The sequence below is a fragment of the Thalassophryne amazonica genome, chromosome 16 (genome assembly GCF_902500255.1).
Source record: "Thalassophryne amazonica chromosome 16, fThaAma1.1, whole genome shotgun sequence".
In the NCBI taxonomy this organism is placed as follows: domain Eukaryota; kingdom Metazoa; phylum Chordata; class Actinopteri; order Batrachoidiformes; family Batrachoididae; genus Thalassophryne; species Thalassophryne amazonica.
In genome coordinates, this window is record NC_047118.1 from 55,584,517 (window position 1) to 55,608,154 (window position 23,638).

The 23,638-nt window shown below is 42.9% G+C and overlaps 2 protein-coding genes across 4 annotated transcripts in view; one reads left to right on the plus strand and one right to left on the minus strand.

Moving 5' to 3' along the window:
* The window catches only part of ush1ga (Usher syndrome 1Ga (autosomal recessive)), a 30,767-nt gene extending 27,418 nt beyond the window's left edge, over positions 1 to 3,349 (minus strand). For both annotated transcript variants that reach the window (XM_034191309.1, XM_034191311.1), the window contains exon 1: positions 2,045 to 3,349. In XM_034191309.1, coding sequence (XP_034047200.1) covers positions 2,045 to 2,208 — 164 coding nt within the window. In that variant the 5' untranslated portion in view covers positions 2,209 to 3,349. The remainder of the gene's footprint in view (positions 1 to 2,044) is intronic.
* The window catches only part of otop2 (otopetrin 2), a 28,265-nt gene extending 6,241 nt beyond the window's left edge, over positions 1 to 22,024 (plus strand). Inside the window, exons 3-9 of one of the 2 annotated variants that reach the window (XM_034191308.1) lie at positions 13,603 to 13,670; positions 14,217 to 14,587; positions 14,683 to 14,819; positions 14,907 to 14,965; positions 20,294 to 20,445; positions 20,544 to 21,385; positions 21,472 to 22,024. In XM_034191308.1, coding sequence (XP_034047199.1) covers positions 14,218 to 14,587; positions 14,683 to 14,819; positions 14,907 to 14,965; positions 20,294 to 20,445; positions 20,544 to 21,385; positions 21,472 to 21,642 — 1,731 coding nt within the window. In that variant the 5' untranslated portion in view covers positions 13,603 to 13,670; position 14,217 and the 3' untranslated portion in view covers positions 21,643 to 22,024. Of the gene's footprint in view, positions 1 to 13,602; positions 13,671 to 14,115; positions 14,588 to 14,682; positions 14,820 to 14,906; positions 14,966 to 20,293; positions 20,446 to 20,543; positions 21,386 to 21,471 lie in introns of those variants that run through there. The other variant, XM_034191307.1, reaches the window with a different exon arrangement.
* The last annotated feature ends 1,614 nt before the right edge of the window (positions 22,025 to 23,638 follow it).

The following is a 23,638-nucleotide window of genomic DNA, read 5'->3' on the forward strand; positions in this document are numbered from 1 at the left end:
TACCAGTTGACCACAAATATTCTGCTGAGCAATATGTGCTTCCGATTGTTCATTTAGATTTCTTGGATTTGAGACACACAAAAAAAAGAAGGTGTTTTTGGACCATGTTTTCCTTGGCCTTTGATTAGACTGTGATGGCATCACAATAATGGTTTTAATCTATGAGTTTGTGACAGCGGGGCAGCACGGTGACTTAATGGTTATCACTCACAGCAAGAAGGTCATGGGATCAATTCCCACCTGTGTGGACTTTGCATGCTCTCCCCGTGTTTGTGTGGGTTCCCTGCTCCAGCTTCCTCCCACATCCAAAGACATGCAGGTTAGATAAACTGGAAACATTAAATTGTCCGGAAATGTGAATGTGTTTGTTTGTCTGTATGTGATGCTGTGACAGATTGGTGTCCTGTACAGGATGTACCCGGCTTCACACCCTATGACTGCTGGGATAGCGTCCTGGTCCCCCACCCTCACCCCCTCCCCATGAGGATAAGAACAGCAGAAAGGAACCACTTGAGGAGGTTTGAGCATTTGTTTAGGAGTTCTCCTGGGTGCCTCCTCTGGAGGATTTCGGGTCGTATCCATTTAGAAATAAACCTCAGGGTAATCTAAATGGATGGGATTATCAGGCCTGGGAGGGCATTTGGGATCAGGTCAGAGTTAATCCAATGCTAAATTCATGGAGAGTTAGTGTTTGACATATGAACTCTCTTAGTGTCCCATTAGTATTGCCATATGAATTATTTTTCATTAAACTCTCAGGTGTACAGACATTTTTATTTTTAGTTCTGCCAAAAAAAGTGAAGTTTTCGACCCGATATACCTGTCTTGAGTCCACAGGTGGGACGAAGTCACTAGCAAGTCATCCTCAAGTCATCAATCTGCAAGTCCCAAGTCAAGTCTCAAGACAGCTTGCAAACAATTGGTGGTCATTATGACTTGAGACTTGCTGATTCATGACTTGAAAGTGACTTGATGGTGACTTTGTCCCACCTCTGCTTGAGTCTAGGATTCCACAAACCATACAGATTTTTGTGAAACCTGATGGGCTATCAGTGAACAGAATCACAAGTCACCAATTAGGATCAAAGAAGAATATTAGGAACAAAAATCAAAAACATAGGCTAGCAGTCAGTATCAAAGAACAAGGTAACCAGTCAGGATTGAAGAACGAGCTCAAACGTCAACAATTAGGATGGAGAACAGGATCAACTGTTACCAATCTGTACACAAAAGAGGAATCTGAAGTAGCAAACCTCAAGATTAAGATCACAGGCCAGCAGTCAGTATCAAAGAACAGGATCAAAGGTCAGTAATCAGGATAAAAAAAATGAGTGACAATGAACAAAGCTAAAGATCACAGGTGAACAATCAGTATCAAAGAACAGGATCAAAGATCACCAATCAAGATCAAAGAAGAGAAATCAGGAGGAACAAAGTTCTAGACCATGATCATAGGCCTGTATGAAATAAGAGCATCAAAGGTCATTAATCAGGATCAGAAATGAGTGATAAGGAACAAAGACTGAGATCAAGATCACAGGATAGCAATCATTATCAAAGAACAGGATCAAAGCTCAGTATCAGGATAAAAAAAGAGTGACAATGAACAAAGCTAAAGATCACAGGGGAACAATCACTATCAAAGAACAGGATCAAAGGTCACCCATCAGGATCATAGATGTGTGATCAGGAATAAAGTTGATCATTAAATTGTGGGTGGATCTGGATCAACTGGTTGATCTCAGAATTGATTCCCCCCCCCTCTTTAACACTGTGAGATAGGGCATTTGGACATTTTTATTAATATCTCAGGAAATCTTTATTGAAAGAAAAAAAAATCAAGCAGTGCTAAATGTGTTGGATTTAGTGCCGACCTAAAAGTTCGGACGTGTGTGGGGCGGGGCTAAGTATTGGTCTAGGCAGATGTTTGCTCTCTGAGTGCCTTGTTTTTTGTATGTTTTGTTTTTGTCCTCTCATCATATTTTGCTGGTCAGTCTGACTCTGACAGCAGTGGATAATGACTTGAGCTGGTGTTCATACCGACCCCCTGCCGACGATCAGCCGCAGAGCCTCCAGGTTCCCGTGGTAAGCCGCCCACAGCGTCGGTGTCATTCCATCCTCATCACGGGCGTTCAGGTCCTTCCGAGTGGCCTCCTTCAGCAGGTCCAGGTATCCGTCCCGGGCCGCCCTGTGGTACCTGTCATTCATGGCGCAGTTTGAATCGGCCCTCGGCTCCGTTCCGCAGCAGCACCGCCATCATCATCATCACGATCACGATATCGTGGGTTCAAACCAACACGAATTTACCCCTTCGTGTCCTGATCGGGACACGGGAGCGCGCACGGCGCGTCCCTGACACCGGGACGCAGTGAACACTGCTTCCGGTGATTAAAGTGGTCCAAAAACAAAACAAAACAAAAGCAACAACAACAAAAAAAACAACCAAAACAAAAAGCAAAACAAAAACAAAACCGGGATCTGACACGACAACCGGCAGACGGGTTGGAAAACTCTGAGTGAATTCGAACTTTTTTCTTTTGACGTCAAAATGCAATTCATAATAAAAAACAAACAAACATAAGTGAAAACTTTATCGAAAATAACAAAAACAAAAACTCAAATAAACGTCTTTAATTAACCGGTTTTAGTTTAGTATTTTCTTTCAATTTATTCTTTCACTTAATTTCCTTTCACTTTGAGATTAAACGTATTTTTTAACATTATTATATACAAAAATGCCACTGCTTCCCAACAACAATAATTTAATAACAGTAATAAATTAGTTCAAAGTTTTGTGTATTATTCAGGAATTTTTGCTAAATTTAGAATGTTAATTTTCTACAAAATAACATTTCATTGTAATATAATTGCATGTATCCAATTCATGCAAAACCAACATTGGTTGGCCTTAGTTTGGGATTAATTCATGGCTCCTCAAAGGAAATAATCTCAGCAACTCTGACCTAAACAGTTCTTCTGTCATTTGGAAACAATTAAGTAGCCTACACCAACACCTCAAAGATGAAAAATAAGCACATTTTCAGAATTAAGCCTATTACTTTTGTCAAAATCCTTCTGGTATTGTATTTGGCAGTTTGGTGGAATTCTGTATTCATGGCTGAATTCTGTCATGTTATTTCAATTTTTTAAATGTATTGTTCTTAATGATAGAGCACAGAGTTTTGCCATTTCAAGTTAAGTTCTTATTGATCACACAAACAAGCAAGAGCAGTGCTCCCTAGAGGTGGGCGGATTGATCTTAATATCAATAATATCAATACCAACGCTGGTATTGATACTGAATGATCCTCGTGTAAAAAGATCGATACTCAAGCTTTTTTTCTCTCCCACACGCACTGACTGCTGTGCACGCAGATTCATCAAAGTCTACTCTCTGTCTGTAAGAGCAGCGCTGCGCTGTGTCACACAACACGGAGCAGCGCACCCTTTTAGTGTGGTTTGTCAGCCCTCTACCTCAGGAGATTTTGTTTTAAGTTGTGTTGAGTGATATTGTTTTAAACAAAAATGTTGATTATGATAATAAATTATTTTGTTGTCACGTACAATGTTTGGCAAAATTATATCCTAGGTCTTTTGGATCTTTTGGATCTATGAAGCTTAAATATGAAAAAGTATCAGTATTGGTATTGGTATCGATATCAATATCGGTGATACTGGGCCTGTATTTACTTGGTATCGGATCAATACCAAAATTCCCGGCATTGTCCACCTCTACTGCAGTGCTGGATCCAGAGTGAAAATGTGACAGATGCGTTTTTGCCCAATGATAAAATAAAAATCGTACACTTCTTGTTATTCAATAATCCTCATTCTTTTATTCATGTGCAACATACACTGTCACACTTCTTTTAATATATTTATTATACTTCATGTACTTCATGGACCATAGTGAACACTTCTTATTTGTATAAATATGATGTCCTAAAAAAAACACTATAACAAAAAATGACTGTAAACAGCATCAAATTTATTCCCAAAATCTTTCAATTATACCTGAATATATGATTTTTTTTTCAATTGAAAAAATATGACTGCATATATTCTTAATAATAATAATATCGATACACAGACAATTCACAGAATACATTTTCCATTGATACCAATCAAAATTAGAAACAGTCCAGCAGGTAACAATATTCATCATGTCCATGACTAAATATACTAAAACAAATACATCACAATTGTACACTTATCACAATTGTGATAGGTGTACAATTGTGATGTATTTGTTTTCGTATATTTAGATTTTGTTGTGATTTGGCACTTTATAAGCCGATTAAATTGAAATTGAATTGAACATTTTATTGAGTCAAAGTAAATACATATGAAATTGGTCACTGGATCCTTAAACTTTGGACATAATAAACTCTATATGGTGGATCTGTTATGTGGGCCACCTGAAGAGGAGGTACTGCTGGCCAACGCCAGAGGGCGCCCTGCCTGTTGTCGGGTTTCAGGCACCAGAGGTCGCAGTCACCACCCAGGAGCCAGGACTTCCAGCTGTCAGTAATCATCTCATCACCATCCCATCCCATATAAGACTGGAGGAGACACCACATCTCTGCCGAGATATCAGTTTACCACTCAGCTAAAACTCTCAGCCATGTCTGTGCTGAACGCACGTATCATTGTCTTTTGAAAACCTTTGCAGGAGTACCAGTTATCTTCAGTCAGCTGGGAGCTGGGTTTTGGACATAGAAGAGTGACGGACTTCACTCCTCTTTCCAAACCAGAGAAGTAACAGTTGGTCTCTGCACGTTTCTGTGTTTTTGTGTCGGAGGTGGAGATTCTCCCACAAAAGGAACTGAACTGAATTGCTGATTGTTCTGCTGGGTGCGCACATACCCACCATTAACCTGTCTTCTGTTCCTGCCAGCAGTACCGGATCTGACAGCTGAAGTAGAGGCCACCTGGGGACTCAGGACTTGGCGGCTTCGGTTTGCTGCAGGTCTTCGTTGGCGGCGGAACCTTGTGGGCCCCGGCTCTTCTCTGGATAGGCATCTCCTACCCTCGGACCTGCCACACGTCACCTGTTGACTTTTGTAATTGACTGTCTAAAAATAGTATTCTACCTGTTGTGCACATTTGCCACAATAAATTGTATTTATTTGACTACCCATTGACTGTTCATTTGCGCCCCCTGTTGTGGGTCCGTGTCATTACACTTCCCCAACAGGATATCTCGGCCAACGTCATGGATCCCGAGGGGTGTCAACCACCAGTTGAACAGCCAAAAGAAGAACAGGGTGCACAGGCGTCTGCAGGAGGCGTGATTGGTGAGTTGCAGCAAATCCTCACCGCCTTTACTGCTCGGTTGGATCTAATGACCGAGCAGGACGTCATCCTCAATCGTAGAATGGAGGCTCTCACCGCGCAGGTGGAAGCGCGCACTCGGCGCTGCTGCAGCTCCTCCAACTGCTGACCCGGTGTTGAATATAGACTTTCCACTGGTCATTCAACGACCCCACCCACCATCCCCTGAAGCATACATAAGTTCCCCAGAGCCGTACGGGGGTTGTGTGGAGACGTGCGCGGACTTTTTAATGCAGTGTTCGCTCGTCTTTTCACAGCGTCCCGTGATATACGAGTCAGACACCAGCAGGGTGGCTTATGTAATTAATTTGGTTCGAGGCGAGGCACGCGCCTGGGCTACGCCGCTCTGAGAGCAGAATTCACGACTCCTTACCTCTTATACTGGGTTTGTGAGGGAGTTCAGAACAGTCTTTGATCACCCAAACAGAGGCGAGACTGCTTCTACGACGCTGCTGTCAATGAGACAGGGGCGTCGGAGTGCAGCTGAGTATGCGGTCGACTTCCGCATAGCGGCTGCGAGGTCCGGCTGGAATACCGCTGCACTCCGCGCCGCCTTCGTAAATGGACTGTCGTCAGTCCTGAAGGAGCATCTGGTGGCTAAGGATGAGCCGCGGGATTTAGATGGGCTTATTGATCTGGTTATACGGTTAGACAACCGATTGGAAGAACGTCGACGGGAGCGAGACGAAGGACGTGGCCGGGCACGCGCCGCCCCTCTCCCTTCCCGTTCCGAAGCAGCCCCGCCTTCCCCATGCTCCAGAGCCCGAATGCTCCGTGTGACAACAGCTCCCCCTGCTGACGAAGCTATGGACACGAGCAGGGCCAAAATAAAATTAGAAAACAGAGGAGGCTGGCCCGCGGAGAGTGCTTTTTCTGTGGCTCTAATGAGCATCTGCAGAAACAATGCCCCAAGCGGTCAAACACCAACGCTCACCCTTAGAAACTGGGCTAAGGGTGGGCCATAACACATACGCGGGTACTGCACGTAAATCCGCACGAATCCCAGTTGTGATCCTGTGTGGGGATTTAACCCTTCAAGCCCCAGCACTGATTGACACGGGGTCGGAAGGGAATCTGCTTGATAGCAGATGGGCTACAGAAGTAGGGCTCCCTCTAGTGGCTCTTCCTTCACCAGTGAGGGTATGGGCACTACATGGCACCCTTCTTCCATTAATCACACACCAGACACAGCCCTTAACACTGATTGTGTCTGGGAATCACAGGGAGGAGATTGTGTTTTTTGTGACACCTTCTACCTCCAGAGTAATTTTGGGCTATCCATGGATTAGTAAGAACAATCCCCGGATCGATTGGCCATCTGGGCTTGTGGCTCAATGGAGCGAAACCTGCCACCGGGAGTGTTTACGATCCTCGGTTCCACCCGGTGTGACTGCTAAAGAGGAGGTTCGAGTCCCCCCCAATCTCACGATGGTGCCTGTTGAGTACCATGATCTTGCTGACGTTTTCAGCAAAGATCTGGCACTCTACCCCCGCATCGACAATACGATTGTGCCATTGATTTAATCCCGGGTGCTGAGTATCCGTCCAGTAAACTGTACAACCTCTCACGCCCCGAGCGAGAATCAGTGGAGACCTACATCCGGGACTCTTTAGCTGCCGGGTTGATCCGGAACTCGTCCTCCCTGTTAGGTGCTGGTTTCTTTTTTGTGGGCAAGAAGGACAGCGGACTCCGTCCATGCATTGATTACAGAGGGCTGAACGAGATCACGGTTCGCAACCGATACCCGTTGTCCCTGTTGGATTCAGTGTTCACGCCCCTGCATGGAGCCAAAATATTCACTAAATTGGATCTTAGGAATGACTATCACCTGGTTCGGATCCGGAAGGGAGACGAATGGAAGACGGCATTTAACCCCCCGTTAGGTCACTTTGAGTACCTGGTCATGCCGTTCGGCCTCACTAATGCCCCCGCGACGTTCCAAGCATTAGTAAATGACGTCTTGCGGGACTTCCTGCATCGGTTCGTCTTCGTATACCTAGACGATATCCTCATCTTCTCTCCGGATCCTGAGACCCATGTTAGGCATGTACGTCAGGTCCTGCAGCGGTTGTTGGAGAACTGGCTGTTTGTGAAGGGCGAGAAGTGCGAGTTCCACCATACTTCTTTGTCCTTCCTGGGGTTCATAATCTCCTCCAACTCCGTCGCCCCTGATCCGGCCAAGGTAGCGACGGTGAGAGATTGGCCCCAACCGGCAAGCTGTAGGAAGCTGCAACAGTTCCTCGGCTTCGCTAATTTCTATCGGAGGTTTATCAAAGGCTATAGTCAGGTTGTTGGTCCCCTTACAGCCCTGACCTCCCCAAAAGTTCCCTTCACCTGGTCGGATCGGTGCGAAGCCGCGTTTAGGGAGTTGAAACGCCGGTTCTCTACTGCGCCAGTTCTGGTGCAGCCTGATCCTAGCCGCCAGTTTGTTGTGGAAGTAGATGCCTCTGATTCAGGGATAGGAGCTGTGCTGTCCCAGAGCGGGGAGTCCAATAAAGTACTCCACCCCTGTGCCTATTTCTCCCGCAGGTTGACCCCAGCAGAGCAGAATTATGACGTCGGCAGTCGGGAGCTCCTGGCGGTGAAGGAGGCCCTGGAGGAGTGGAGACACTTGTTGGAGGGAGCTGTGGTTCCATTCACGGTCTTCACCGACCATCGGAACCTGGAGTATATCCGGACCGCTAAGCGTCTGAACCCCAGGCAAGCCCGTTGGTCTCTTTTTTTTGGCCGTTTTGACTTTAGGATCACCAATCGCCCCAGGACTAAGAACCAGCGGTCGGACGCACTGTCCCGGGTGCATGAAGAGGAAGTCAGAGCGGAGCTGTCGGATCCACCAGAAAACATCATCCCGGAGTCCACTATCGTCGCCACACTGATGTGGGACGTGGAGAACATCGTCAGGGAGGCCCTGACGCGTCGCCCGGACCCTGGCGGTGGACCACCTAACCGTTTGTACGTCCCACCAGACGCTAGGACTGCAGTTTTGGACTTCTGCCACGGTTCCAGGCTCACCTGCCATCCAGGGGTGCGGAGGACCATGGCAGTCATTCGGCAGCGGTTCTGGTGGGCGTCTTTGGAAGCCGATGTCCGGGAGTATGTCCGGGCCTGTACCACCTGTGCCAGGGGCAAGGCAGTCCACCAACCGGAGAAGGGACTCCTCCAGCCACTGCCTGTGCCTCATCGCCCCTGGTCCCATATCGGCCTGGACTTCGTCACGGGTCTCTCTGCATCCCAGGGTATGACAACCATCCTGATGATAGTGGACCGGTTCTCCAAGGCGGCCCACTTCGTGGCCCTCCCGAAGCTCACGTCGGCCCAGGAGACTGCAGACCTCCTGGTCCACCACGTCATATGTCTGCATGGTATCCCTACGAACATCGTCTCGGATCATGGTCCCCAGTTCTCCTCGCAAGTCTGGAGGAGTTTCTGCAAGGAACTGGGGGCCACCATGAGCCTTTCGTCCGGGTACCACCCACAGACCAACGGACAAGCAGAGCGGGCTAATCAAGAGCTGGAACAGGCCCTGCGGTGTATGACCTCCGTGCACCCGACGGCCTGGAGTCAACATCTGGCCTGGATCGAGTACGGTCATAACAGTCAAGTTTCCGTTTGAGGCGTGTTTGGGGTACCAGCCCCCATTGTTTCCGGCGGTGGAGGGAGAGGTCGGGGTTCCCTCGGTCCAGGCCCACCTCAGGAGGTGCTGTCGGGTGTGGCGTACAGCCCGCTCTGCCCTGCTGAAAGCCCGGACGAGGGCGAAGAGCCATGCAGACCGCCGACGTGACCCGGCCCGGGAATATCAGCCTGGGCAGGAGGTCTGGCTGTCAACAAAGAACATTCCTCTCAACACGGAGTCGCAAAAGCTGATGGACAGATATATCGGACCATTTCGGATCACCAAAATCATCAGTCCAGCCGCAGTGAAGCTGAAACTCCCGGCTTCACTGCGGATCCATCCTGTTTTTCATGTCTCCAAGATCAAACCATACCACACCTCGGACCTTTGCACCCCTGGACCTGCGCCGCCTCCTGCCCGCATCATCGATGGCGAGCCTGCGTGGACTGTTCACAGGCTCCTGGATGTTCGCCGGAGGGGTCAGGGTCTCCAATATCTGGTGGACTGGGAGGGTTATGGACCTGAAGAACGCTCCTGGATGAAGAGGAGCTTCATCCTGGACCCGGCCCTCCTGGCCGAGTTCTACCAGCGACACCCCGACAAGCTGGGTCGGGCGCCAGGAGGCGCCCGTTGAGGGGGGGTCCTGTTATGTGGGCCGCCCGAAGAGGAGGTACTGCTGGCCAACGCCAGAGGGCGCCACTGCCTGTTGTCAGGTTTCAGGCACCAGAGGGCGCAGTCGCCACCCAGGAGCCAGGAGTACCAGCTGTCAGAAATCATCTCATCACCATCCCATCCCATATAAGACTGGAGGAGACACCACATCTCTGCCGAGATATCAGTTTACCACTCAGGTAAAACTCTCAGCCGTGTCTGTGCTGAATGCACGTATCATTGTCTTTTGAAAACCTTTGCAGGACTACCAGTTATCTTCAGTCAGCTGGGAGCTGGGTTTTGGATGTAGAAGAGTGACGGACATTACTCCTCTTTCCAAACCAGAGAAGTAACAGTTGGTCTCTGCACGTTTCTGTGTTTTTGTGTCGGAGGTGGAGATTCTCCCACAAAAGGAACTGAACTGAATTGCTGATTGTTCTGCTGGGTGTGCACACACCCACCATTAACCTGTCTTCTGTTCCTGCCAGCAGTACCGGATCTGACAGCTGAAGTAGAGGCCACCTGGGGACTCGGGACTTGGCGGCTTCGGTTTGCTGCAGGTCTTCGTTGGCGGCGGAACCTTGTGGGCCCCGGCTCTTCTCTGGATAGGCGTCTCCTACCCTCGGACCTGCCCACACGTCACCTGTTGACTTTTGTAATTGACTGTCTAAGAATAGTATTCGACCTGTTGTGCACATTTGCCACAATAAATTGTATTTATTTGACTACACATTGACCGTTCATTTGCACCCCCTGTTGTGGGTCCGTATCATTACACTTCCCCAACAGGATCCTTGATCTCTGGAAATAAATAGGAATAAACAAAATTTGTAGTTTTTCTCAAAAGCATTTCCTCTCAGACATTATTGGCATTGGAAAAATGCCATTATAAAAAACTTTGCAGAATTTTTTTATTTTTAAAAATTTTAATAGCATCAAAGTCACAATGTGTGGTGTCACCAAATTCACTGCACACAACAGCCATGTCCTGTTGATTATACTACAGCACTCAGTTTGAAAAAAAGTAATTTTAAAAAAAATTGGAGAATTTTTTATTGTTTAAAATTTCAATAGCATCAAAGTCATAAAGTGTAGTGACACAAAATTTACTGCACACAACAGGGGTGTCCTGCTGATTATACCACAACACTCACTTTGGGAAAAAGTCATTTTTTAAAATTTTGGAGAATTTTTGATTGTTTAAATTTTCAATAGCATCAAAGTCATGAGGTGTAGTGACACAAAATTTACTGCACACAACAATGGTGTCCTGCTAATTATACTACAACACTCACTTTGGGAAAAAAGTCATTTTTATAAATTTTGGATAATTTTTTATTGTTTAAATTTTCAATAGCATCAAAGTCATAAGGTTTAGTGACACAAAATTTACTGCACACAACAGCGGTGTCCTGCTGATTATACTACAACACTCACTTTGGGAAAAAGTCATTTTCAAAAATTTTGGAGAATTTTTTATTGTTTACATTTTCAATAGCATCAAAGTCATAAGGTGTAGTGACACACAATTCACTGCACACAACAGTAGTGTCCTGCTGATTATACTACAACACTCACTTTTGAAAAAAGTCATTTTCAAAATTTGAGAATTTTTTTTTTATTTTTTTATTTTCAATAGCATCAAAGTCATAAGGTGTGGTGTCACCAAATTCACTGCATACAACAGCCATGTCCTGTTGATTATACTACAGCACTCAGTTTGGGAAAAAGTAATTTTTAAAAATTTTGGAGAATTTTTGATTGTTTTATTTTCAATAGCATCAAAGTCATAAGGTGTAGTGACACAATATTTACTGCACACAACAGTGGTGTCCTGCTGATTATACTACAACACTCACTTTTGGAAAAAGTCATTTTCAAAAATTTTGGAGAATGTTTGATTGTTTAAATTTTCAATAGCATCAAAATCATAATGTGTAGTGACACAAAATTTATTACACACAACAGTGATGTCCTGCTGATTATACTACAACACTCACTTTTGGAAAAAGTCATTTTCAAAAATTTTGGAGAATTTTTTATTGTTTAAATTTTCAATAGCATCAAAGTCATGAGGTGTAGTGACAAAATTTACTGCACACAACAGTGGTGTCCTGCTGATTATACTACAACACTCACTTTGGGAAAAAGTAATTTTAAAATTTTTTGTGCAGTAAATTTTGTGTCACTACACCTTATGCCTTTGATGCTATTGAAAATATAAACAATCAAAAATTCTCCAGTAATTTTTTAAAATGACTTTTTCCCAAAGTGAGTGTTGTAGTATAATCGGCAGGACACCACTGTTGTGTGCAGTAAATTTTGTGTCACTACACCTTCTGACTTTGATGCTATTGAAAATATAATCAATCAAAAATTCTCCAAAATTTTTGAAAATGACTTTTTCCAAAAGTGAGTGTTGTAGTATAATCAGCAGGACACCACTGCCGTGTGCAGTAAATTTGGTGATATCACTCCTTATTACAATGATTTATTCAATAATTTTCTGGTGTTTTTTTTCCATGTATGCACTTTGTAGATGGTCCCTAAGCTTCTGTTTCTCTGCCGGCTGCCCGTTCAGATCAGTGATATTTTTTTCAGCTCAGAGGACGGCTCATATGGATAAAAGTAAGGTTGTAGCTCGTTGTCTACCTTCCTGAGGTTAGAAACTAGTGGTGTTTGTCTTTCTACAACGTTTCTCTTCAGATCTATTGAGCCGTGAACTTCGAATCTGTGAATATCTTTCTAACTTTACCTAAGTTGAATATCCGACTTTATTTGTACATCCGTAAAATCCGTATAATTTACGGACTATAGGTTGACATGAAAACCACCGAAAAGCTGTGTTACCGCGGGGACACGTTCGGCACTATTCGGGATAATTCAAGATTTTTTTTTTTATTTTTTTTTTTACCGATGACGAACGATGCGTAAAAAAATTTGCATCGGTCCAAACCGGTCTGGATCCGGGCCTGTACTGCTCCCTATCTTGAATAGGATAAACAGATACTGCCATGTCCATTCATTACCTATGTAATTGTAAGTTACAACATCACAACTGAAAATATGATGACAGTAAATATACTGTACACACACACAGTACGTGTGCGCACAAACATCTGTCAATCTCGACACACGGGGAGCATGTGAAAGTTTTACTGTTGGAGGTGGTGGCATTAAAGCATAAATGTGAGCACAAGATAAACATTGTTGAACATAAAAAAAAAAAAAAAATCAAAGTCAGCTCAGTGGCTTTCTCATGCTGTGTTTTCATGAGCTTCTCAATAAGTTTTTGTTCTTGCTAATTTTCCATTTGTTGTCATGACCAGTGGGATGGGGCAAATCAATTCAGACAAGGAAAGGTTTCATGAATACTGGAATGTTATATAAAAAAAAACCTACTGCTTACAGCCCCACCCTGTTTGAGAAGAATATAAATGAACGCAAGTGATCTCAAATGAAGATAGTTGCACTGGCGACTCAAAGACGGTAAGTTTCCAGAGATGCTATACTGAAACTTGCACAACAATAAGGCTGAGAGGTATAGTTCTCAGACAGTGCCTCAGGCTTTTCAGTACAGCCATGAAAAGGATTAAAGGACTCCAAATTTTCCCCTCTGAACAAGAACAATGCATTGAAAAAGACGACAACGTTCGGATCGGTACACCTTTAGAAAGTAATTAGAAGCTATTTAGATTGTGATATCTGCAGACGAAAAATAAGCCGGCTTGTTGGCAAGGTGGAATTTCACGTTTTAACTTTCACGTTTGTCCTGCGATTGCTGTTGATACTTGTGTAACAAAGGCTTGACGTTTAAAGTGCATTGCATAACGCTAATATGATCAAATTACTCTCTGAAAAGGTTTCTTTTGGAACATGCAAGAAAAGGTTTTTCATGGAAGCAACGTGTGAACTTTACTTGGATATTTTGCGTTAAACACACTGTGTGCTGTAATAATATGTTGTTCACAACAGATTTATTGACATTTATGACTCTCAGCAGTAAACGCCCCTGAGGACGTATAAAAGCCATAGAGGCTCTGGCTGCATTGGAGGATCCCGCAGCATCAGGTATGTTTACCAAGTATTCCAAACCTGTATTATGAGATATATATATTTATGTTTCATTCCTCCCACCTCCCCTCGTCCCTTTGGGTAGCGTGCTTTGTTTGAACTGTGGCTTGACCTGAATTCTGGTCACGAATATCAGCTGATCCTGCACTGAGCTGGATCATCTTTCCTGACGGAAATATTGTTTTTAACAGATAATGAATGGGTTTAATTTCAATTTATTCCACGTGAAACTACCTGAGAAGTGTCTTTAACTGTCACCCCCCCCACCCCACCCCCACCAAAGCAAAGCTGTATTTGTTGCCATGAATTTGCTGTTTTTCACAGCAGTGGCAGGTTGACTGTGCTGATTTTGCATCCGTGGAAGGTTTCACCATGGGCGGGGTTTTCTGCAAAACCCAAAATAAGGGTACAGCAGGCTCAACCTGAACCGTCCGGTATAAAAAACATGTCTAGCAGCCTGTTTGTCAGCTCAGACGATATGTGTATGAACAGCGTATACTCTGGCGAGTGCTTGACCACCAGCAATCTGTGTGAACCATGCAGGATGATGGCCAAAGACAAGGAGATGGAGGAGGCCCACCTGTCCAATGCGGCCAGTGGATCAGATCAAGCGGAGACCTCCAGCGTATCCAACCTGAAATTATCGCAGATCGATGTCCCGACAAAGCATAGGGGTAACTGGGGATGGATGGTGTCTGCGCTTATTTGCCTAAATGTTCTAATCCTTGGCTGCACCTTGGTCAGTGGCAGCGCCTACAGCAACATTAACATCACCAACACAGATCTGCAAGTTTTCCTCATCATCCTCATCCTCCTCACTGCAATCTGGATGGTGTTTTATGCCATCTACGTGTCCAAGACAGAAGATGCTGTTCTTTTTAAGGACAGCCACGCTGGTCCTATTTGGCTGAGGGGTAAGTCAGCGTGCATTTGCATGGACATGTCCGGTTTTGAGAGGTTTTGTGATTGCACTGTTTTCTACCTTCGTGTTTTTTTTTTTCTTCTTCAGGAGGACTTGTGCTGTTTGGGCTCCTCAGTGTTATCATGGACATTTTCAAAATAGCTAGTTATGTTGGTTACTTGCACTGTGACTCTGGCGTCAAGGTTGCTTTCCCAGTGGTGCATGTTGTTTTCATCATTGTGCAGGTAAGAATGCTCAGTTTTATAAAATGCTCACAGTGCACAATGGTGTTTAAGGTACTAAAATATTACAAATGTGAAACCAATTTTCAGACATACTTTCTGTGGGTTCATGCCAAAGACTGTGCGCAGCTCCTAAGGAACCTTACATGGTAAGTCTTTCGCAGTATTTTAAAAACTTGTTACACCGTTGCAACTGTTCCTCAACACTTTACGCTTTAAACATGAGTTGTCGGAAAAACCAGGGACATAATTCAGCATATTGTGAAGTGACCTTTGACCCCCAGGAGAGAAGGCAGGCATGTGATGGCCATGGGTCAGTGGGAAGAATCGATCACAAAGTTTCAGTTGGGTTTCACCAATCAGAGTGCACATTTTTATCACGTGAAAAAATAATGTGCAAGGAGAAAAATTAAAAAATAACATTTGTAGAATATTTTATATCAATAAGTGGCAGCATATTTGTAATTAGTTATTTTGATATGGGATTTGTTTTATAAAAAAAATAATCACATTTTTATTATTAATTTTCACTGGCACTTTTCAGGAGAGGACACGTGTTTTGCACAAGTTATTGAAATAATTATTTTTTTCACTGATAATTTCTTACAGCTCATTTTGTCAAAAAAATAGTGGGAAAATCATATCATGAACTTGTATCGAATCGTGTAATAATGCCTAATTCTAAATAAAAAAAACAAACAAAAAAAACCCAGACATCATACAGCCCTTAACACCAACTAAACTGCATGAAATCATTCAGATACAATCGATTATATGGATCTGATGGGCACAAATGTGTGTTCTTCTTTTCTCAGAAACGTCAGATCTTTCACACTTATCTATTTTATTGAGCTTTTGCTTAACTTATTCCTAGTTGCTGAAAAATGCAGTGACTTAATGAACAATATAAAAAAGTCCATGCCCTCTAGGTTGTTAACTCAGTAACTCAGAAACAATAAATACTATCATCGTTTACATCTCAAAATTAAAATGCATATAATGAGGATAAACTGGAGAAAATGTGATGAAATATGATGCACGAGGTCAATCAAAAAAGTAAGTTTGCTTTGCTTATTGTTATGCCATCCACTCACCACTTACTCTTATTTATCATTTCCCCATGCCTGCTGACATGTCTGGGCATGTTGCACTTAAAAAAAAAAGAAAAAAGAAAAGAAATGATTATCTTTTATGCATGAGGGAAATTAGGGGCAGGTGTGATTGAAGTAACACTTCGCTTGAGCTTGTTTCTTTCTTTTCCAAAGCCTACATTTGGTGGTTACAAATGCCACCACTGCTCATTCCTTTTTCACGGTCATTACATAGATGGTTTAGCTATGTTTAACCCTATCTAGACTGGTGGTGGTGGTGGGGGGTAAAGTGCCCGCAGCAACTATCACATTGTATAATTTCTTAACAACTTATGCTAGGACTACGAAACTTGGTGACTTTTCCTAAAATTTAGTTGGCTACAATTTGGTACCAAAAGCTTAAGTCCATCATATTTGCTGTTTCCATGGTAATGGTTTTCTAACAGGTATGTCTGACCCAAAATCACAGATCTAAGTTTCATCAATGTTGTTGTTGTCCATTCAGCTGCTCCCGGTTCTTTGTTCGGGGTCGCCACAGCAGATACAGCCAGATCCGCATTGGTAATTGGCACAAGTTTTACGCCGGATACCCTTCCTGACGCAACTCCAGTTTTACCTGGAGAAACACACACAGCCGCTGGTGTTCCAAAGAGGTCTCCCATCCAAGTACTAACCAGATCCTGCTCTGCTTAGCTACTGACATCTGACGGGATCAGGCTGACACAGAGCAGACCGGCTGCCTAAGTTTCATCAATGTACGTTCCATATTTTCTACTTAACATATACTTATTCCATTATATTAACATGACTTTATATATTAACATAAGGGAGGTGATGGTCTAGTGGTTAAGCGTTGGGCTTGAGACCACAGGATCCTCAGTTCAAATCCCAGCATGACTGGAAAATCACTAAGGGCCCTTGGGCAAGGTCCTTAATCCCCTAATTGCTCCCGGTGTGTAGTGAGTAGTACCACATTGGGGTGAATGTGAGGCATTGATGTGTAAAGCGCTTTGAGCATCTGATGCAGATGGAAAAGCGCTATACAGTGGGGAATGAAAGTACTTGATACACCTGCGATTTTGCAAGTTCACCCACTTACAACTTATGGAGGAGGATGACATTTTCAGCGTATGTGCAGTTCTACTGTGAGAGACAGAATCTAAAAAAAAATCCAGGAAATCACACTGTATGAGTTTTAAATAATTTATTTGCATTTCATTGCATGAAAAAGGTATTTGATACATTCACAGACCTCTTAGTTCTCCTTTAAGAAGCCCTCTTGTTCTCCTCTCATTATCTGTATTACCTGCACCTGTTCAAACTCATTAGGAGTATAAAAGACACGTGCAGACACACAAACACACCCCAACCTCTCAAGAATGGCCAAGACCAAAGAGCTGTGTAAGAGCACCAGGGATAAAATTATAGACCTTCACAAGGCTGGAATGGGCTACAGAGAATAGCCAAACAGCTTTGTGAGAAGTCTACTACTGTTGGTGCAGTTGTCAGAAAATGGAAAGAGTTCAAGACAACAGTCAGTCTCCCTCAGTCTTGGGCCCCCTGCAAGATCTCACCGCGTGGGGTATCAATGAACTTGAGGACGGTGAGGAATCAGCCCAGAATTACACGCCAGGACCTGGTCAGTGACCTGAAGAGAGCTGGGAGCACAGTCACAAGGAGGATCATTAGTAACACACAACACCATCATGGATTAAAATCCTGCACCGCACGCAAGGTACCCCTGCGTGGGGGTACCTACATGGTGTAGATTTTTAATGATTCATCAGTTTATGTGTTCTTTTAAAGATATCAACATACCTACCAAAGTTCTTAGGTTTCCATTTGATAGCATAATGATTATACTTTTTATTTTCCTATAGTATGCTAGCAGAGTTACTTTAGATAGATACCAGTACACTCACACACTCATAGCTTCTGTTTCTATAATAAAATACCAGATTTATAGCTTAGCCTACTAAGTATATTTAATTTTACTACTAGTCTACATACTAAATTACCTATTCTGCAATCTTCTAATGTGATGTCTTATCTTTCTTATGTCTTATTATTTATTATATTATATATACTTTTTTCTTGAGCCACTTGGGTGGGTAGGGAGAGTTCCCATGGGATAAAAAAGCTTTTCAACCTACCACCCCTGGTTCTCAAGACCAGGCACCTAAGTGGCTCTACTCTACTCTTTTCTACTCTTCTATTTTACTCTTCCTTTTTAGATATTTAGATATACCTTTATATACTAGCATAGTTCCACCTTAGAATTGGAATATAATATATAAGCTATACCTTACTGAATTTTCACGTGGTCAGATGAGACCAAGATAGAACTTTTTGGTCGAAATGACACTCGCCGTGTTTGGAGGAAGAAGAAGGATGAGTACCACCCCAATAACACCATCGCTACTGTGAAGCATGGGGGTGGAAACATTATGCTTTGGGGATGCTTTTCTGCACAGGGGACAGGACGACTGCACCGCATTGAGGGGAGGATGAACGGGGCCATGTATGGTGAGATCTTGGCGAAAAACCTCTTTCCCTCAGTCAGAGCACTGAAGATGGGTCATGGCTGGGTCTTCCAACATGACAATGACCCGAAGCACACAGCCAAGATAACCAAAGAGTGGCCCTGTAAGAAGCACATCAAGGTCCTGAAGTTGCCTAGCCAGTCTCCAGACCTGAATCCAATAGAAAATCTCTGGAGAGAGCTGAAACTCTGTGTTGCCCAGAGACAGGCCAGAAACCTGAAAGATCTGGAGAAGATCTGTATGGAGGAGTGGGCCAAAATCCTTGCTGCAGTGTGTGCAAACCTTAAGACCTACAGGAAACGTTTAGTCTCTGTAATTTCAAACAGAGGTTTTTGTACCAAGTATTAAGTTCTGTATTTCTAATGTATCAAATACCTTTTTCATGCAATGAAATGCAAATAAATTATTTAAAACTCATACAGTGTGATTTCCTGGATTTATTTATTTTTTTTAGATTCTGTCTCTCACAGTAGAACTGCACATATGCTGAAAATGTCAGCCTCCTCCATAACTTGTAAGTGGGTGAACTTGCATAATCGCAGGTGTATCAAGTACTTTCTTTCCCCACTGTATAAATGCAGTCCATTTACCAGCTTTGTTAATTAGAATTAATTTATGCTAATTTGAGGATGTCATTATGGCATGATAATTTGTAATAATAACACTAATATATTTGTAGACATTATGTGTTTGTACATTATGCCCTGCAAATTTGGTAGTAATATATCATGTTGTTGAGGACAGTTTACTGTCATGTTATGAGAAATTGAAGCCACTTTGCCATATCAATGATGTCATTTTATGACGTCATTTTTCTATTTTTTTGTAGTTGCCATTTGCAGCAGAAATCATTGTGCTCTAAGGCACATAATCAGTAAAATTGATATGCATAACCCAAATTTGTTGGAAAATACGTTATGACATTTTGGGCATTACAGTCAGATTATAACATCATATTACATTATAATGATACCAAAACGATGCTCATGATTAAGTTTCACATGTAGATCATCACCTGCAAATTTGGTGGTCATACGCTATACTGTTCACTAGTTATAGGGGCCCAGGACTCCCCAAAAAGCCCAGTCTAGATAGGGTTAAATTGCAGTTTTTAATTTTTTTTTTTACTACTACTTAAAATGTCTCTTTTAATCATGTTTTTAATTGTACAATGGTTAGTTTGAATCTTATTACTATTATAGTCACTATTATAGTAAGCATTATATTGTAAATTATCATTATTATATTCATTCATTCATCTTCTACCGCTTAGTCCAATCAAGGGTCGCGGGGGGCTGGAGCCTATCCCAGCAGCCATAGAGCGCGAGGTGGGGTACACCCAGGACAGGACGCCAGTCTGTCGCAGGGCCACAAACAGACAAACAAACACAGACGCACCCACACACACACCTACGGACAATTTAAAGATTCCAGTCCACCTAACCCGCATGTCATTGGTTGTGGCAGGAAACCAGAGCACCTGGAGGAAACCCACGCAAACACGGGGAGAACATGCAAACTCCACACAGAAAGGCCACGGGAATTGAACTCACGACCTTCTTGCTGTGAGGCAACAGTGCTAACCACTAATCCACCGTGCTGCCCCCATTATTATTATATTATGTTATCAAATTATAAATGCTACTAATTGTATAATTATAAATAATTATGAATTATTATTATAAATTATATGCCTATTATAAAATCTGTTTTCACTTTATTTCTTGACTTTATGTAATCTTAAAGTGTGAAAAGTCATTTTAAATGATGTTAGTTTTACCTTGTAAAGTTTACCAACAAGATTTTAGTCCTTTATAACCCCTGTCTCTTGTTTCTTGTGCAGCTGTGGACTGATGCTGACCCTGTCCACAAATCTGGTCTTGTGGATGGCTGCAGTCACTGAGGAATCCCTTCACCAAACAATCATTCCAGATGATCCGCTCCATCCGAGCAACAGTACTAAATTTACAGGGCGAGCCAAGTACATCACTAAAAGTAAATAAAGTCGATAACTGAGTCAAGGAAGATTTGGGCCACAAATGAAATGCAATAATATAAATGATTTGTGTCCGCTTCTGCTTTATGTCTTTCAGCAACTTATGGAGATAGTAAGTGCATATGCAGTCATACTTCCTGCAGCATCTTCAAGGATGCCTACTACTATCTGTACCCCTTCAACATAGAGTACAGTCTCTTTGCTTCCACTATGGCCTATGTCATGTGGAAGAATGTTGGTCGAGTAACAAATCATCATGGCCACAATATCGCATTCCGTCTTAAGGATGTGTTTCTCGGCCCTGCGGCAGGAATGCTCTTAGTCATTGCAGGTCTGGTGACCTTTATCGTGTACGAGGTGGACATGAAAACTTACAACGATAAAAGGAGAGACAAAGTAGTGATGATGCACTTTGTCATGAATATTGTGATAGTGGTCCTGATGTCCATCGCCACTGTCATGGGTTGCGTCATCTACAAGTTGGACCATCGAGAACACGTGTCAGAGAAAGACCCCACGCGTAATCTTGATGTGGGGCTGCTGGTGGGTGCCTCTTTGGGACAATTCGTCATCAGCTACTTCACAATCGTAGCAATGGTGGCAACTGAAGCCAAGGGGTACCTGAATGGCCTTGACCTGGCCTGGGCTATCTTCATGGTGATCCAACTAGGCTTGCAGAATTTTTTCATCATAGAAGGTATGCACCGGGAACCCCACCACGAGGTGCACCCACTCGTCGTGGTTCAAAATCCATATGTGATCGAACCAAGCAAAGATCTATGCAGCCTTGAAGGAGGAGACAGCAGGGATCCAAAGTCCAGCCCAAAGGTTTCAGAGCATGACCCGCCCCTGCACAATACTGAGCACAGATATAAACTGGCGTGGAAGAGACGAGTGCTGAAAGAGGTCTGCAGCTTCTTGCTACTGGGCAACATCATAGTGAGTATTATACTTCACTTCAGACTCCAAATATGAATTACATCAAAAACACAAACACTAAACATGTTCTTTTTTGTTTTTTACAGCTTTGGATCATGCCAGCATTTGGTGCTCGACCCCAGTTTGACTATGATGCCGAAACAGACTTCTTCACATTTGACATCTGGGCTGCAGTTGTCAATGTTGGACTTCCTTTTGGAATCTTCTACCGCATGCATTCAGTCGCCAGTCTCTTTGAGGTCTTTGTGAAGTCATAACAGCTCAGGGAGCACAAATATATCCATCTGAATGTTTGAATATATGGGATGCTGTTGATATTGAATAAATAAATATATGATATTGAATAAATAGTAGGTTTATCTTTACATTTATACATTTCAAATTCTATCAGTCAATATCAAAGTAAGTTCTCTCAGCTTCTCCCTTTGTCACTAGTGGTCTCCACAGGAGATCCAGTACAGATCTGCATGTTGTTTTGGCACAAATTGTCAGTTAATATAATTTTGCCCATATTAAATGTGATCGCTGTGTGGCTATAATGTTCAGAAATGAAAAAAATGGCTCTGACTGAGAAGTGCTGCTTTTGCTACTTGTTTCATCTATATTTGCACAAAATAAAAGTACATTTTGTTAAAGTGACTATCAACTGCTGTTGTTATTACTAACAGCTAGTACAACTACCAGTACTAGCTGTATCCCTAGCTGGAGTTACCTATGATGCCTATAGTAGTTTAAAGAATTCATTAAAATGTAGATTTAGGTTATTTTGAAATTATTTTGATTTCAGTATTATTTATTGATTTACTAGTCGATTACTCACCCCAGAGGGGGTTGGATTTAGAAACTGAAATGAAATTTCATCTTCACCAACAAAGCTATTGCGTCCAATCTATCCCAGATTATAGAGAACTGTTGATGCACGACTAAAGCTGCCTCAAGAAGAAACATTGGCTATTACTACTACTACTACTGTGCTACCACTAATGTTACTGTTACTTGTGATAATGAAGAGATAAAAACTTCAAAGGAAAACGAGAATAGAGAAGTATGACACTAGCCTTTTAGTACACTTGCCTGTGATGATGCAGCACAAAATTGTCTTTCCCCTTAACAACTACTACTATGACTAAAGTGCACAACAAGCCTATGTCACTCCCCATATGTCAAAGTATACATGTGGAAAGTTTGGCTCAATTCTGCAGGACAAGAGTGTCTCTCTCTTTCAGTGGCGGTTTTTAGTACGGGCCATACGGGTCGCCACCCGGGGAGCCATTTTGACGGGGCGGCACCGTGGGCACGAGCACTGAACAAAAAATAGCAATAATAATAATCACACCGCAAAATGGTTTTCTTGTCACTGTGTGTGGAATTGGCAAATTGGCGTGCCCTGCAGGCAGCTGCAGACGCCCTGCTTGCTGTCAGAGTTCACAGAAGCAGTGAGAAGGTGAAAGAAATGGAGGAGCATGTGGTGGACAGTTCACCTCTTTGTAATGGAAGGGAAAAGGTGGGGGTGCTTCATGGGCTAAAGTCAGTTACATCTTGACTTTCTTCCAAATAACACACATCTCATTCATAATATTACAACCCCAATTACAATGAAGCTGGGACGTTTTGTAAAAAACAGAATACAATGATTTGCAAATCCTCTTCAACCTATATTCAATTGAATACACCACAAAGACAAGATATTTAATGTTCAAACTGATAAACGTCATTGTTTTTGTGCGAATACTTGCTCATTTTGAAATGGATGCCTGCAACACGTTTCAAAAAAGCTGGGACAGTGGTATGTTTACCACTGTGTTACATCACCTTTTCTTCCTTTTTTGATGAGAAGCTGAAATTTGATGTGAATACTGCAGATATTGTGAAGCGAGGGCAACAGAGAGTCTATCTCCTCCGCAAACTGAACTCTTTCTCTGTCAGCCGTTATAATGTGTCATTTTTATCAGTCTTTTATTGAAAGTCTCCTGTGTTTCTCTTTCATCTGCTGGTTTCCCAGCCTCGCAGTGAAAGATAAAAACAGCTTGTACAGTATTATAAAAATATGTTCAAAGATCACTTGAGTGAAATTTAGGGATCTAACCAGTTTTTGTGACCAGCAAATTTTGAGGAAAGTAAATTGTATTTTGTCTTCTCCTGGTCACGTGCTGGCAGGTGAATTTTCCCTGTTGCCTTCAGGTCATCGCTATGTTTCACCTGTCTGCAGTAGGAACCGGTTGTTAAAATCTTTTATTCCCTCTGCTATTCAAC